Source organism: Enhydra lutris, unplaced genomic scaffold (assembly GCF_002288905.1).
Source record: "Enhydra lutris kenyoni isolate GAN:26980312 unplaced genomic scaffold, ASM228890v2 scaffoldscaffold47, whole genome shotgun sequence".
NCBI classification, from domain to species: Eukaryota; Metazoa; Chordata; class Mammalia; order Carnivora; family Mustelidae; genus Enhydra; species Enhydra lutris.
Window position 1 is genome coordinate 14,484,189 of NW_019154131.1, and position 14,984 is coordinate 14,499,172.

General features: G+C 47.3%; 1 protein-coding gene across 2 annotated transcripts in view; it reads right to left on the minus strand.

Moving 5' to 3' along the window:
- Nucleotides 1–14,984, minus strand: part of LOC111156631 (solute carrier family 24 member 2) — a 239,662-nt gene that overhangs the window by 36,419 nt on the left and 188,259 nt on the right. For both annotated transcript variants that reach the window (XM_022517640.1, XM_022517639.1), the window contains 2 exons: nt 8,882–8,980; nt 5,599–5,717 (listed from right to left, as the gene is read on the minus strand). In XM_022517640.1, coding sequence (XP_022373348.1) covers nt 5,599–5,717; nt 8,882–8,980 — 218 coding nt within the window. The remainder of the gene's footprint in view (nt 1–5,598; nt 5,718–8,881; nt 8,981–14,984) is intronic.

Below are 14,984 nucleotides of genomic sequence, written 5' to 3' on the forward strand. Positions count from 1 at the left end.
CCTGAGCCGAAGGCAGCGGCTTAACCCACTGAGCCACCCAGGCGCCCCAGACTGTTTCTTTTAATCGTCTTCTGAACCCAGTTAAAGTCCCGACATTGCAAATTTGGAGGCTTGGCAAATTCTCTGCAGCAGCTCGGATCAGTTCTGTGTTAGATGATTCTAACGCAATGACTGCATTGTGTCAGCAGTCACGGGAGGAGATAATTAGCACTAAGCCGTTTACAAGTCAAATTATTTCTTGGTTCCAGAAAACATATAAATGAAGCAGAAAACCTCCTGCAAAGGGGCTCCCTCTGCAAAAGAGACTATTTTAAAAATGTTCTTCGTTGCCAGTGTACAAGCCTGTACTGGAGAAAGCTCTCAGAGATGAGGTGTCAATGTAAAATTAGTTCCCTTGTAAATAGGGATTTTGAAACAGCAGGTTAATTACACGAGACAGGCTCAAGTCTCCGGAGATTACCTGCAATGTGTGCGTGGTGCACGGGGCTCATAATTTCCATGAATAAAGTTAGGATCCACACCTCATTCTTCATGTAGTGTGATAAACACACAACTGGGAAACAGATGAAACTAACACCATAAAGGCACTGAATCATCTCTGGAGAAGCTGTGCTTTGGGGTGGGGGACGGGCAGAACATTCTGATTTTGCATCTTTATTCTGATTCTGGAGTCCGAGCCCTAACGTACCCCATCACTCAGTGACTTCAGCCTGGCAACCTCAGGATTACCTGCACCTTCCTTTCTTGTTCCCTCTCTAGGGCCAGATCTGCTCAATGCCACCTCAGAAATGGCTCTCAGATCCAGCCATTGCCATTCCTGTCACAGCCAATACTTGGTCTAAGGCCTTGGCACCTGGGTTCCTTGATAGATACCATTTTTTAAGTTTTACTAAGTACTGTTAATAATAGCAAACACCCAGGCAGTGTTTCCTACATGCCAAGAACTGTTCCAAGAGCATTCTATCCTCACAGCAACGCTATGAAATTGGATTATTATCCATGTTTCACAGAGGAGAATGGAGAACAGAGAGGTTAAGTTAGGTGGCCAAAGTCACAGAGCAGGTCAGTGGCAGATCTGGGATTTGGATTCATGTGGTCTGTCTCCAGAGTCTCTGATCTTAAACCACTAAACCATACTGATTCTGTTTTAATTTAACCCATTATTATTTTTATTGTTGTTGCATTTTTTTGGGAATAGGGATACAGTTGACGGGTTCAAAATTTAAAAGCTAGAGAAAGCTGCATACTGCAAAGACTCTTTGCCACTGTGGTTCTCCACCATCCAGGCCCTGGTTCAGGAGGTAGTGAGCACAACCACTTTTATTGGTAGCATCCCAAGCAAATACATATGTTATTTCCCTCTGTTTTCTCCCCTCATACAAATATCCTAGACTGGGTACAATTTGGCAGTAAGCCTTTTTCATTGAACATATATTGAAGATCGTTCCATATCAATACATGAAGAAATTCCTCATTCTTTTTCTTTCTTTCTCTCTCTCTCTCTTTTTTTAAGACTGCAGATGGTCTAGGGGTGGGCAAACTTTTCCTGTAAAGGGCCAGATAGTAAATATTTTAGGCTTTGTGGTCCATATGGTCTCTGTCACATATGCTGCTACTGTTTTTTTTTTAAACCTTTAAAAATGTAAAAACATTCTTGTCTCACGGGTTGAATTAAAACAGGCTAGAGCCCAGATTTAGCCATGGATCATTGTTTGCTGAACCTTGAACTGGGAGGCTCTTCCCTTGCCACCCCGTATCCAGTCTTCCCTCACTCTGGCCCCTCTTGAGCAACTTGAAAGCACTATGCTCCTCTCTTACGACACTGACAGGGCTTCCTTTAAACCTCTGTGGCTCCCCACTTGTGGCAGGGTAAAGTCCGGGGTGCTTGGTGGAGCCTACAATGCCCTTCACAATCCACAACGCTCCTTCATGTCTACTGCACTGGTCCATGCCACCATCAGCTCTTAGCCTCAACTCCTGCAGCGACCCCTTTGCCCCACTATTGGTATACAACCCTCTTGCCCCAAATTCACTCTCCACATGGCAGCATAGGCCTAGGGATTTTTGTAGAAGGGCAGATCACAGATGGGAACCTCCAGTGGCTTATTGTGACCCTAGAAGGACGTGAACTTCTTTATCATGGTCTACAAGGTGAGGCAGCTCTGCTTGACCCTCCTGTCCCACCTCATTGTCACCATCCTCCCCTCCCTCTGGTCCCTACCCATAAGCCACACTGACTTTTCTGTTCCTTGAACAAGCCTAACCCATTTCTGCCTGGGAGGGTGCTCTTTGCTTGGCTCCCTCCTTGGAGTTCAGCCTCAGTTCAAATGCCACTTCCTTATTGAGGCCTCCCCGTAGCTCCCAACCTACAGGAGCCTTCCAATAGTCATCACCACACCACCATGCTGAATTTTCTTGTTGGCCCTTGTGGTCATCTATATCTTGGTTTGTATTTGCCAGTTCTCTGGTCTGCTGGAACGTGTGGGTATGTCCAGTGCCCAACATGGTGCCTGACACGTATTAGATGAACACTTAAAATTTTTCTGATTGAACAGTTGAAGAGTTTCAGTCCCATTTACCTTTCCTAGTGGATCTTTCCTCCCTCCTCATTTTCTGCTCTGGTCTCCAGGTCCACTGGCCTTCTCACCCATCACTAAACACGAACTTCCCTCTTAAGGTTTTACACATTTGCACTTGTCATTTCCTTCTCTGAGCAACGAACTCCTACTCACCCATCAACACCCAGTCAAATGTTACCTCTTCCATGAAGCTTTTATATTTTTTGGGAGTGTCAACTTCTTCCTCAGGCAGGCTCCCACAGCACTTTGCACAGAGTTGCAGTCACACTGGGCTATAATTATTTACTTACCACAAATGTTTATTTATTTACTTATTATATCCTGACTACGCTTAGACACCACACACACACACACACATACACACATATTCGTATGAATATATATATTCATCTGTGTGTGTGTGTGTTCATCTGCAGCTTCTCTACCTATATGTATTACATTTTTATTTTACCCAAACGAGCAGGAACACCTTGGCTGGGATGTATATGGTAAGTGTGTGCATACAATGATATAAACTGCAGCATTTAGCTCTGTGCTAAGTGCTTCCCATATGTTTTTTTTTTTTTTTAAAGATTTTATTTATTTATTTGACAGATAGAGACCAGAAGTGGGCAGAGAGGCAGGCAGGAAGAGAGAGAGAGGGAAGCAGGCTCCTGCGAGCAGAGAGCCTGACATGGGGCTTGATCCCAGGACCCTGAGATCATGACCTGAGCTGAAGGCAGAGGCTTTAACCCACTGAGCCACCCAGGTGCCCCTTCCCATATGTTTTTTCATGCAACTCTCCCAATAACCCAAACGAGGTTGGCACTGTTAGTATCTCTAATTTGTCAATGGGGACACTGAAGCGAGATTAGGTAACTCACTCTGGGTGGACCTGCGAGCCTCCAGCAGGCCGTCCTGCGGCCAGCACGGGTGGCTCTTTGGAGATCTGTTTGCCCTTGAGGTGGTGCACAAATCTGTCCTGTTTCCCGATGTGATATCTGGGGGCACAGCTCTGCTCAGGGAGGGGTCAGGCGGGGCTCTCTCCCTCCCCTGCAGCAAAGCGCTCCCTTGTTGGGGGGCACAGCTGCCCCTCTGCCAGCCAGATGGAGAGGCACGATGAGGACGCTGCCCTCCGTACACCTGTGACTGTGCCATCCCCAAGGGCAGCCAGATGTCCTTGGGGCCCGCCTCCTGCTGCCACATGCTGCTTATCCACGGGGACATAAGCTGCTCTGCCAGCTTACCCTCGAGCTAATGCAAAGGGACTGCAGGGCTCTGGGCAGAAGGGAGAGAGCCTAGAAGGCAGAGGAGATAGGGCAGAAGGAGCTCCCTTTCTTTATCATTTCCTTTCGTTATTTCTTTTCCAGCGTCATTGAAATGTAATGGACCAATACAGATCATATCTATTTAAGGTGCACAACACAGTCATTTGGTGTAGATAAATATTTTGTGAAAGCACAGCAAAGGAAGCCATCAACAAGAAGAAAGGCAATCTATGGAATGAGAGAAAACATTTGCCAAGCCATATATCTGGTAAGGTGCTAATATCCAAATTATATAAGGAACCCCTACAGCGCAGTAGAAAAATAAATAAATAACCAGATTAAAAAATGGGCAAAGGACCTGAATAGATATTTTTCCACAGAAGACCTACAAATGACCAACAGGTACACAAAAAGGTGCTCAACATCTTTACCCTTTCCTTCAAGCGAAGAGACTTTCCTTGCCTATTCCTTTAGGGGATAAGGGCAATGGACAATAATTAGCATGTTTTCCCCCATAGAAGAGCAGGCTCCATTGCAGAGTGTATCCTGGCATAAAGGAGGAGAGAGCGCCGGAATAGATTTGTCATAGTCTGGCTTCTATTTGTGGGCACGATGTAACTTTTCGGCTCATCGGGAAAATTCTGTCTAGAGAAGTAGGCCATGAACTTTACAGCCGTGCTATTCCAAGTGAGGTCCTTGGATGAGCAGTGCCAGAACCATCTGGGGGCTCGCTAGCTTTGCAGACTCTGGGACCCACTCCAGACAGGACATGTCTGATTCTGAATTTTAACAGGATCCCCCAAGAGCTTTGCAAGCGCATTCAAGTTTGAGAAACGCGGACCGAGGGTGCCTGATGTAAATGTGAGTTGGGCCTCTATACCTAAGAAATCCTGATACACTCGGTGCGGTGGAGATCCAGAAATGTGGCAAGCATCACCTCCTTTTGGGGTTTCTGCTTCCTTTTGTGAGCAGCTGTGGTCCAGAGGCAGTGCTGTGTGGTGGCAAGAGTCCCGGCACTCTATTTAGACGGACCAGGGACTGAATCTCAGCTCCGCTAACTACTGAATAGGTAATCCTGATGAAGCCCTTCATCTTGTCCTGCTTTTGCTTCCTCACCTCTAAAATGCAGAAAGTAAAGGCCTCCGCCTTCAGCTGTGAGGTTTAAAGGCAATATATGCAAAGTGCCAGTACCAAACCCACGGCACAGAGCACGCAGAAGGTTGAGTATTCTATTAGGCCAAGCAGCTCTCTATCGGTTGCACCACTGGAGGGCAGAACCAGCCAGAGTACGGTTTAATTTCAATTGCAGAGACAGGGAAGGCAAAGGGGGGTTAACTAAGGTGTGACTGGCTGGAGTTCCTTGGTTACTTATCCTTGATCTTAAAGACACAGAGAAAGGATCAGACCGCGACAGGCACCGAACAGCCATCATTTACCAAGAATCCCCGGGAGGCAAGTTTAAAAGGCTGATTCCTGGATGTCGTTACCCCAAGATGCTGCTTCATCAGGTGTGGAGTACAGCCTAGGGATCTGCATTTTGATCTCTGGATTATATGCACGAGGCCACCGATCTCACTCTGAGAAGCAGCGGCTCAGAGAATGTGTGAATTCATTCAGTGCACAAAGAGCTTGATGCACGTGGGGCTCTTTGCCCGTACTGAGCCACAGACACGAAGAGAACCGGCTCTGCCCAGAAGCATGCGCCTCTGAGGAGAATGGAAGGTCTGCGCTGCTGGTGCTAGGACATCAAGAGCAAGGGGAGAAAGCCGTACCTGGGCGTCTGCAGCTTCAATGGTGTGGGACAGACTTCCGTTTTGTACAGGTTCCGAAGCATCGCTGGACGGTGTCATTTCAACCTCCGTGCTTGTGCTGTTTGGGAGCTCGATTTTTTCTGTGGTACAACGTAGACACACACAGAGAAAGCAAATGGAGTCAGTGGGGGTAAGAGCCATAGGGGACGGAACGTCCTGAAATGCTAGGCCAGAGAAGACAGTGGTTTCTGAGGGGTGGTGGTAAGACCCAGGCTGGGGTGGCACCAAATAGCAAAGGATTTTTTACCTTCTCCCCAGTACCTTTCGGTGTTTTCAGTCCTCCTCCTCTCTTTAATAGCTCTCTGGCTTTCTCAGTCCGGCCTTATATCTTGAGCCCCCTTTCAAAATGCTGGGGGGCATTTTCTACATTAGGCACGTCACCAAGTAACCATTCGAGAACATGAACACAGACCTTTTTTCTTTCACCAAAACCATACTCAATCTACACACTAATATTTATACCTAGGACTATCCCCCTTGGACGGATGGATGGATGGAGATAGATAGATAGATAGATATATACATATCTATCTATCTATCTATCTCCATATATATATGTGTGTGTGTGTGTATATATATATATATATATATATACATATATTTTTTTTTCCATGAATGTTTACTGTAGGATCTTTTCTTCTATATGACATTCTGGAAAGGATATTTATTGGCTAGGGCCCAGGAGCCTTGGGTCCAAGGCTTTGCTCTGCCATTATTAGGCTGGGACTTTAGGCAAATCTCCTTTCTTTGGGTTTAGGAACCTTATCCGTAAAATGAGGGGGTGCAACTGGTTGACCTTAGGGCCCACTGCTTCCAGCTCTAATTCTCTAGGCTCGTTGAGTATACATCCCTGCCTATATCTGGGTGGCAGGGGCAGGCTCAAGAGCCCGGCCTTCTCAATGCCTGGAGAGCGCTATTCAGCCCATCCTACACCTGGGCATCCTATCACAAGCAAGGCGAGGGGAAGGTGAACGAGAAACAGAGGGAAACCTCTGTCACTCCTAAGTGAGGGGTAACGTCTCCCTGGCACGAGCCACAGGTCAGCAGGTACAGATTCCAGTCTCCTTCTGGGAGTTGAGAAGTGCCTCCAGGATCATGGTGAAGCCCTGGGACTCTCTGACACTGGGCATCACAGACCAGCCTGGGCTCTTTACTCCGGTTCTACTGCTTATGCTGTGGGACGCCGAGCGAGTACCGAAACTTCTCTGAGATTCAGCTTCCTCGCTTGTGAACCTGGGGGGAGGAGCTAATACTGCTAACAACAATACAGCAATCAAAGGGTATGCCTGCGATGATGAGATAACAACATGCACACAAAGCACTTGGCGCAGAGCTGGCACAGAGCAAGCAAGCAACAACCTCTCCCGATTACAGTAACTGCCCGGCACTAGTAGATTTCTTCTGGGGGCTGAGAGGAGCACTTCCCGGGATCAGGGATCAGCACCACCAAGGCCTGCCATGACTTCAGTGGGAGCAAAAGAGAAAGGTGCTTAGGCCTTCTGACTGTGCTGGGGAAATCTAGGATTTCAGGAGACAATGAAGCCGTGACGGTCAACGTCGGGTTGCTGGGAGTATCGTCATGCTCGTCAGTATAAGATATGAGCGGTATCGGGCCGCTCACAGAGTGCAGAATGTTTGTTTCTAGTGACTTCTGAAGGACGACACATTTGTATCACTGGAAAGTGTTTTGAGAGTTACATACAAATGATTGGGCTTGAAGTGGCCACCTTTTGGAAATCATAGGGAAGGGTTTCTGTTTATTCATGTATTTAGCTGTAGAATACAGAGGCATAAATATATTAAAATATGAAAAGCCACAGAAGCTCAGATTTATTTTATCTTTCCATGTTTTTAATAGTGACACTGTTACGTATGTGATGTTCTGCTGTGTGGGGCTCTGCCAGCTCACCCTAATAGGCTTGGTCCAGTTATGAAAAAATAACAAACACCAGGTACCTGGGGAAATATTAAAACTGGGTTTTGGGGTGTCTGTTAGCTGAAGTGAGACAACATTGAGATCAGCCCACAATGGCCAAGACTGACCCTACCAAAAGGGATGATCAGGTCCCAAAGTGGAATTAAGATCTTTGAGAATAGACATGAACAGAGGAGAAGAAATAGAGCCTGCATACAATATATAACACTTGCGCTTATTTCCCTCAAGTTTTTCTTTTCATGCCCAATAGAATTTTGACTGTTTCTTGGCCAAAGATCTTCCGGGAGCCAGAAGTCAGGCCAACAGGAGAGGCAGAAACTCTTCTTCTTCTTCTTTTTAAATGTTATTTATTTCAGAGAGAGTGAAAGCAATCACAGAGGGAGAGGGAGAAGCAGACTTGCCGCTGAACGGAGAGCCCACTGCAGGGCTCCATCCCAGGACCCTGAGATCATGAGCTGAGCCAAAGGCAGAGGCTTTAACTGACTGAGCCACCCAGGTGCCCCGAGGCATAAACTCTTCCTTAGGAATGGCCCGTATTTTAAGGGCAACCCTGTTGCATTTTGTCTGCAGATCATTGCAGTTTCTTGGGCAATAGCATCGTTTGTAGCAGAGATCCAGATTAGGTTAAATTTAGTCTGAATTTAGAATTAGTGAGTTAAATTATAGTTGCAGACAGGAGGAACATCATGTTCCAAGTTAAAATAAGATGTCTGAATGTCACGATCTGGTTCACACAGGAACTCAGAAAAAGTCAGCCCAAAGAGACCTGGACTGCTATTGCTGAATTCTTGAGAGAGGAGAGGTGGTGTTGCCTTGAAGGGACCCCCTCACTCAGTTTAGGAGTGACTAAGTGAACCGGCTGCTAACTTAGTGGGTGTGGCATGGACCATGTCCCAAGTATAACGGGTAAGTATCTGGTTAGCAGGCGAGAATCTCAGAAATGATACTCGCACCTTTTGTGAAACATTAAATGAGAGGTGTCTGTGTGTCTTCTTTCTGTGGGATTCCTGAAAAGTGATTTTTTTACTCTTCAAGGAAAATGCCTGGGTAGAAGCTGGTTTTACTTTGGGTTCCTTAGAGAATCATTTTTCTCTTCTTGGAGTTCCCCTAGGGTAGGTGACAGACTGGGTCCATTTACGCCCTGTACCCCCCCCAGGGGAAATGGGCTCTTGCGGACACCCAGAAATGGGCTGAGTTGCAGAGTTGGGGGTCTGCACCGAGTCAAGGGGGCCCACGCTGGGTCCTGCCTCCCTACTCCCCTCCGTGTGCTCCGGGAAAGTCACGGGATACAAGTTTCTCTGTACTTACCCACGTGGTTGGCAGCCCCGTTCTGCCTCTCATTCTCATCCACCTGGCATTTCTTCTTGGCAATCTTGTGGAGAATAGAAGCCTTTTCTCTGAACCTTCCTGAAGCAAGAGAAAGCAGTGGAAAGGAGACACAATGAGGAGGAAGATAAAGAGAGGGGCTCGCGGAAAATGGCAAAGCACCCGCCCAACAGGCCTGTGGCTTCCACAACTGCATGCTCAACCCAAAGGCCCCGTGTCCCACTCTTACCTTTGTGGATTACTTTAGCCCAAATCTCTGTTGAGAATCTCAAGCAGCCAGACCACAGATGGAAGGTTGGACTTGGACCTCTACCCTCCCTCCCGCTTGCTTACAAAATAAACGAAGGCACCGGTCATCCCTAAAACTCCCCCTCCTGCTGAGATCCAAAACAGGTCCAAAGACACAGAGCTGCGCTGAAGACACAGCCCTTAAATGTCCATCTCAGAACTGGCTTTCATCCCCGGAAAGCCAAGTCCAGGGGGCCTTTGAGTTGACTTTGGTTTCCAACATCTATCTTAATCAACATTGAAATTTCTAAACGAGCTGGGAGGATCCATCCCAAGTTTCTGAATTAGCTGAGTCAGCTGCAATTAAAGCATCAAGGAGGCAACTGCTTCCACCTGGGGATTTAGGGCAAAGAACGATCAACTGAGCGCAGCCAATAAAGTCTGTCAGCGATGAGCCGCTTAGGGAAAGGTGCTGGAAAAATACTCCAAGTTCTCAAAATCATCATTTCAAACAGCTATGCCACAAGTAAAACAATTTCTTCTCCATTACTGACATAATTAATGGTTAAATGCATGCAACAGGCACAGGAAAAAAAAAAGCATGCAAAAATGCAGAAATTAGTGAAACGTAGCCCGTTTTGCTTTCTCTTTTAATCCTTGATCCCCTCCTCCTGCCGGCCTGCCCCCCACCAGAACATTTAAGGTACAAGGAGCCTCATTTTAAACAGACTGTTTCTTGCCTAGATTCAGATGGGCTGAGTCCCTTCAGGGTATCACAACTTCTACAATTTTCTCCATAGGCATTTGTGTTGGCTGAATTCTCTAGCAGCATACTAACGGGGGGAGCTCATTTTACTTTTCTAGTTAGACCCAAACTGAACCAAACCACACCCAAACCCAGATGTTTCTCTCGAGAAGGTCTCTTTTCCTGGGATGGGACACACCAGGTTGGCATCCGCTGAGCCTCCCCTCCTCTCAGGTGGAAGTCACGGGGTGTCGTCACAGTGGTGACTTGTGTGACTGGGCAGGGATGACAGGAGTTGGAAGCCAGAGTGGGACCAGCTGATTCCAACGGTGAAGGTGACACCAGATGGAGCCCCTTCTGCTTCCAAGCTCCATGAGTCCCAAGCCCAGACACCTTGCTACCACAAAGGCAGCATCTAGGACGAGAGCGCCTCGGTGAAAGTGACAAACGTGCCTCAGAGCGCACCCTCTCGAGGGAAACAGGAAAGGAAATGTAACACAGAGCCAAGGAGGTCGGCACGTGGCTTGGGCTTCACGAGGAGTGAGAAAGAAGGATGAGGCGACAGGCACGATGTCCGTCCCTGAGGGAGGCAGAAGGTCAGTGTTAGAATCTCCATGCTGGAAGGTATTTTGAATTCAGCTGTTTTTATCTAATTTCTGAGGGAAACTCTGGGAAGAAAAGGGGAAATAAAAGAAAGGCTGGGGATTAAGAGGAGGTAGAGGTGAAAGGGACTAAGAAAGGACTAAGAAAATGAAGAGAAAAAGGGGTTCAAGGAAGGAGGAGGCAGGCAGGACTGCCTGGAGGTTGGCAGCGTGAACATCAGGCTCTCTCCTCGCTGCCAAACCTAGTCTTATCTGCTTCTTCATACTCTGCAGCCATAAGCCCGAAGAGGGGGACTGCTCGTGGAAGACACCTCCAAGAGGTCCTCCTTCATTTGCTACAAAGCCCAGAAGATGGAGAAAGAAAGTTCTGAAACATGGAAGATGGCGCTTCTAGCAGTGAAACTCTTCAGTGGTCTCAGCGTTACTGTTTGAACTCAGAAACGTCTATAGCTCTGTGAAATGAAGATGATCAGTAATTGCCATTTAACAATTACAAAAAAATGACAATAAAGCAGGAAAGCATTCAGAAGATGAGACAAATAAACCTGTAGAAACAACCTGAAACAACCCAATCTAAGGAATGCCCCCAAGTCAGGAATCACGGCAGAGAACATACTTGACAGGAAACAGCTGATTCCCTACTGTGTGTGGTGAACAGGAGTGTTGTTCAGCTGTAGACTAGAAGGAAATGATCATAAAAGGCACCCCAAAGCATGGAAGGGTCCTGCCACTCATGGGCTGGCTTCCCCAAATCCTCTGAAGGAAGCCTGGGAGTGTAGGGTAGGAAAAGATTCTAGACTTGGGATTTCGTAGGTTCTCAAACATTTTCACAGGTCAGCGAGGACTTTCCAGGTAGCGTGTCGCTACTTTTCCCACTGCAGCAACACTTGAGATTTTCTAAGCTGCTGAAAGGTGGGAGGGGTTGGCTCTCTTTGCTTTCTCTTGGGGTTTAGCCCTAGGGGCAGCCAGGAAAGTTGGGGAGGCTGGCTAGGACCTCTCCTTTCCCTCACTTCTTCCACTTCTTTGATTCAACCTTAGTCCCAGTTAGCATGACCTGATTACCGTTCTGCATTCCTCTGCAGCCTAAAAGGATTTTTCTCTTAAAGAGGAGTTTCTAGAAAAGCAGCAGTTGAAATGCCACCTTCAGAATTCAGCACTCAGGTGGGGTTCTCGATGGTGGTGGGGCAGAGCCTGACAAAGTAAGGCATGTTCCTTTCAGCCCAACGGACACCCCAGGGATCGCCACAGGGCACTTCCTGAGAAAAGTCATGAGGATGGCTAAGCAGACAAGAGTAGGCATGAGGTCTCCAGGACAGAAGCCAGCACAGAACCTGTGATTCCCAAAGTGACCCTCTGTGCCTCGTGGTAGGAAGACAAGGTACCTTCAGGACCTGGGCAAGCCTGATGCCAGAAACTGGGGAGAACACCAGCTAGGCTACAAGTGTGTTGGGGAGAGCACAGTATTGTGGTTAAATTTTGGACGTGACTTAAATTTTGGACAGGTAGATCTGGGTTTAAGCCCTGTCCCTTTCACTGACTGCTGGGTGAGTTTTGGAAAGTTCCTCAAAATTCCTGAGCTCTGGTTTTGCATCTGTTGGACAGGGATTAAAATGGCAGGCACATGAGTTAAATGCAAGGCTTCAGGGAGAAAATGTGTGCAAGGGGCTTATCATAATGGCTGGCATTGGAAGAAGTCTGTAAACAAAAGGAAAAAGAAAAACAAACTAACGAAAACCACAGGGGCAAGGGTGACATGGCCCTGAGTTGCCTTAGGAAAATCGTTGGCATCTTCTCTTCTCTCAACCCCAACATGCCAGCCTGGAGAATTAGCTGTACCCTGACCCAATGATTTAAGCCTAGTGGGACCGGTGTTATTCGGGTTCCAGGGAGTCCTCCAAAGTCAGTTCCTAAACTGATTAGGAAAAGGATCATTTTGCCTCTTCCTGAAATTGAGAGGTCACAGTGATAGAACTGCCATTCTGTGTTTTAAACGTCGATCCCTTTGTGATCTGAAAATGGAGAGGTGGTGATCAGCTTTCCCCCATCATTGGGAGGACAGAGTTCACGGAGGAATTACTTCTGTGCCCTGATCTGTGCGCTCCAAAGCACTTCCTGATGTGTGAGGGGTTTTAACTCCTCTGTGTCTCAGGCTCAGAATTTTAAAGCAGGGATCGCCCTTCTCACACAGCTGCCGGACGGCTCAGGGGGCTAATTGGCATCAGGTTAATGCACATGCTCTGACATACATTAAATGCTCAGGACATGCTTCCCATGAAGTGTTGAAAATAAAAAGATTGATTTTCACAACAGAATGGATGTCCAGCAGCCTCAGGTGTGGGAGACCTTGGCCGGAAAGGGGCTGCGTCCATAGACTATTTTAGGCATGGACTGCACGTTGGCATTCTTAGCTGCCACACAGGGACAGATTTCAGAGACGATTGTAGCTCTGTGCCTGGGGATAGAGGATGAAGACATTTTTGGGTACTTTTCAAAGCGAGGGAAGGAGCGATTTTTAACATGTTTTAAGGCAACCTTAAAAAAAACATACTCTGTTGTGGTGCGAAGCCTTAAAGTGTTGTATTTTTACATAGCGACAGATATTTGTATACTTAAAATCTCAGAAATAGCAAACTCTGCTCAAATCGTGAGGCACCTACGTCAAAACCTAGTACAGGGTTTTAATATAGTTGAGCTTGTTCTGAAATTTCCAAAAGAATGGCTGCTGAGTGTCCTCAGGGGAGCATGTGTGGAGGGGGTGGGAGGGAGGAACGGAATAAAAGATCGAAGCATAAGGATCTTGTGGGACTAAGAACAAATTCGAAAAACAATCAGAAATCAAAATCCTTGACCCTATCCCCCAGACATAAAAGAGAAGCCCCAAGTGGCACAGGAAAATAACCTTCAGTGGGTCTGTCCACGCAAGGGGAATGAATTTTGTTTCTGCTCTGCTGTTAATTAATTAAAACAGTCCCTGGAAATTCCTTCCTCTCTTTCCCACCAAGCCTTTAACAGGCAGTGTTACAAAGGGACGCTTTGGGTCGGTGATCAGATGAACTGGCTGCTGCAGAACTTTCCAAGGCTCAGCGATTCCGCAAAGGGACAAAAGAGGCACATAGATGCAAAGGGACACACACCTCAGTGAACAGACCTTGGCTTGGGAGAAGAAAAGAAAAAATGAAACAGAAGGGAAAACTTATAGTGTTTTTACATCTATTTTTGTGTTTTCAGTTTTGCCTTTCCTGTCTCCGTCTTTGAAGTCTAGGACTTGGCAGGTAGCTTAAAAAGCAAAAGTGCAGCAGTTCCTCCTGTTTATTCATTGCTTTTTTTTTTTTTTTTTCTGGAAGCAGAGACTCAAGTCAGAGGGGCCATCAACACTGAGAAGGCTTGCAATGAAACGGATGTGGTCATAAGCAAACACTGCCCTTGGGGTCAGCTTGGGTTCCTCTCTTTCCCTCACAGCCCACGTGCTATCCATCAGCAAACTTGGTACCTCCACCTCCAAAATATTTCAGAAGCTGACCCCTTTCTTTCCTCCCCTCCTAGGCCCAGCAACCATCCTGCTGGTCTACTCCCCAGTCTCCCTTTCCACCTTGACCTCTCTGTCTCCCAGGCTGGTCTCATGCCAGTATCCTTAGTGATCAATCAGATCATGTCACTCCTCTGGGCAAAATCCTGCAGTGGCTCCCCAGGTCAAAGGGAAAGCCAAGGTCATTACAAGGACCTGTGGGGGGTTGGGTTAGCCACTTAGGCTGCCCTGTCTCATCCTTCCCTGTCTCTGAGCTCACTCAGCTCCAGCCATTCTGGTCCCACCTCAGAGCCATGGGATTGACTGGTCCCTCTACCTGGAATGTTCTTTCCCTAGAGATCCACTGTTTACTCTCTCAGCTCCTTCGAGTATTTGTTCAAATGTTACCTTCTCACTGAGGCTTCTCTGAGGAGCCTATTTAAAATTGCAGCCCCTCTCTCTCCCGTATTTCCTATCCCCAGCTTGTTTTCTCTAATCTTCACCACCATCTGATATACTGCATCATCATTATTCTTGATCATCTGTTGCTCTCTGTTAGCAGCTAAGCTCCGTGAAGGAAGGGATTTCCATGGGTCTTGTTCTCTGTGGTGTCCTCAGAGCCCCGTAGGGCTTGATAAGTCCTTGTGTTTGGGTTTCCAGGCATGTAGATGAGGCAGTCACTCCTTAGTAGGCTTCTTGGTGGCTAATGACCAAAGTAAATCCTTTCACGTCTACCCAAACCCAAGGCCCCAATGGGGCTGAGTCTACCTGTGGAATCCCAGGAACTTCTGAGGTAAATAGGAGAGAATGGGGTGGCTAGGTGTTCACAGCTCAGAGATGGGAGACAGGGGCATGTCAGTCATCCCCATTCTGCATAAGGTGGGGACCAGCAAGATGGGTGGTGAGAGGGGCCTTTGTGACACAGAAGAGGTGCAGAGAGCACAGTAGAGGGCAGAGAAGGGAAATCAGGGCTTTGGCTCCTCCCTCTTTAGTAAGCTACTTCTC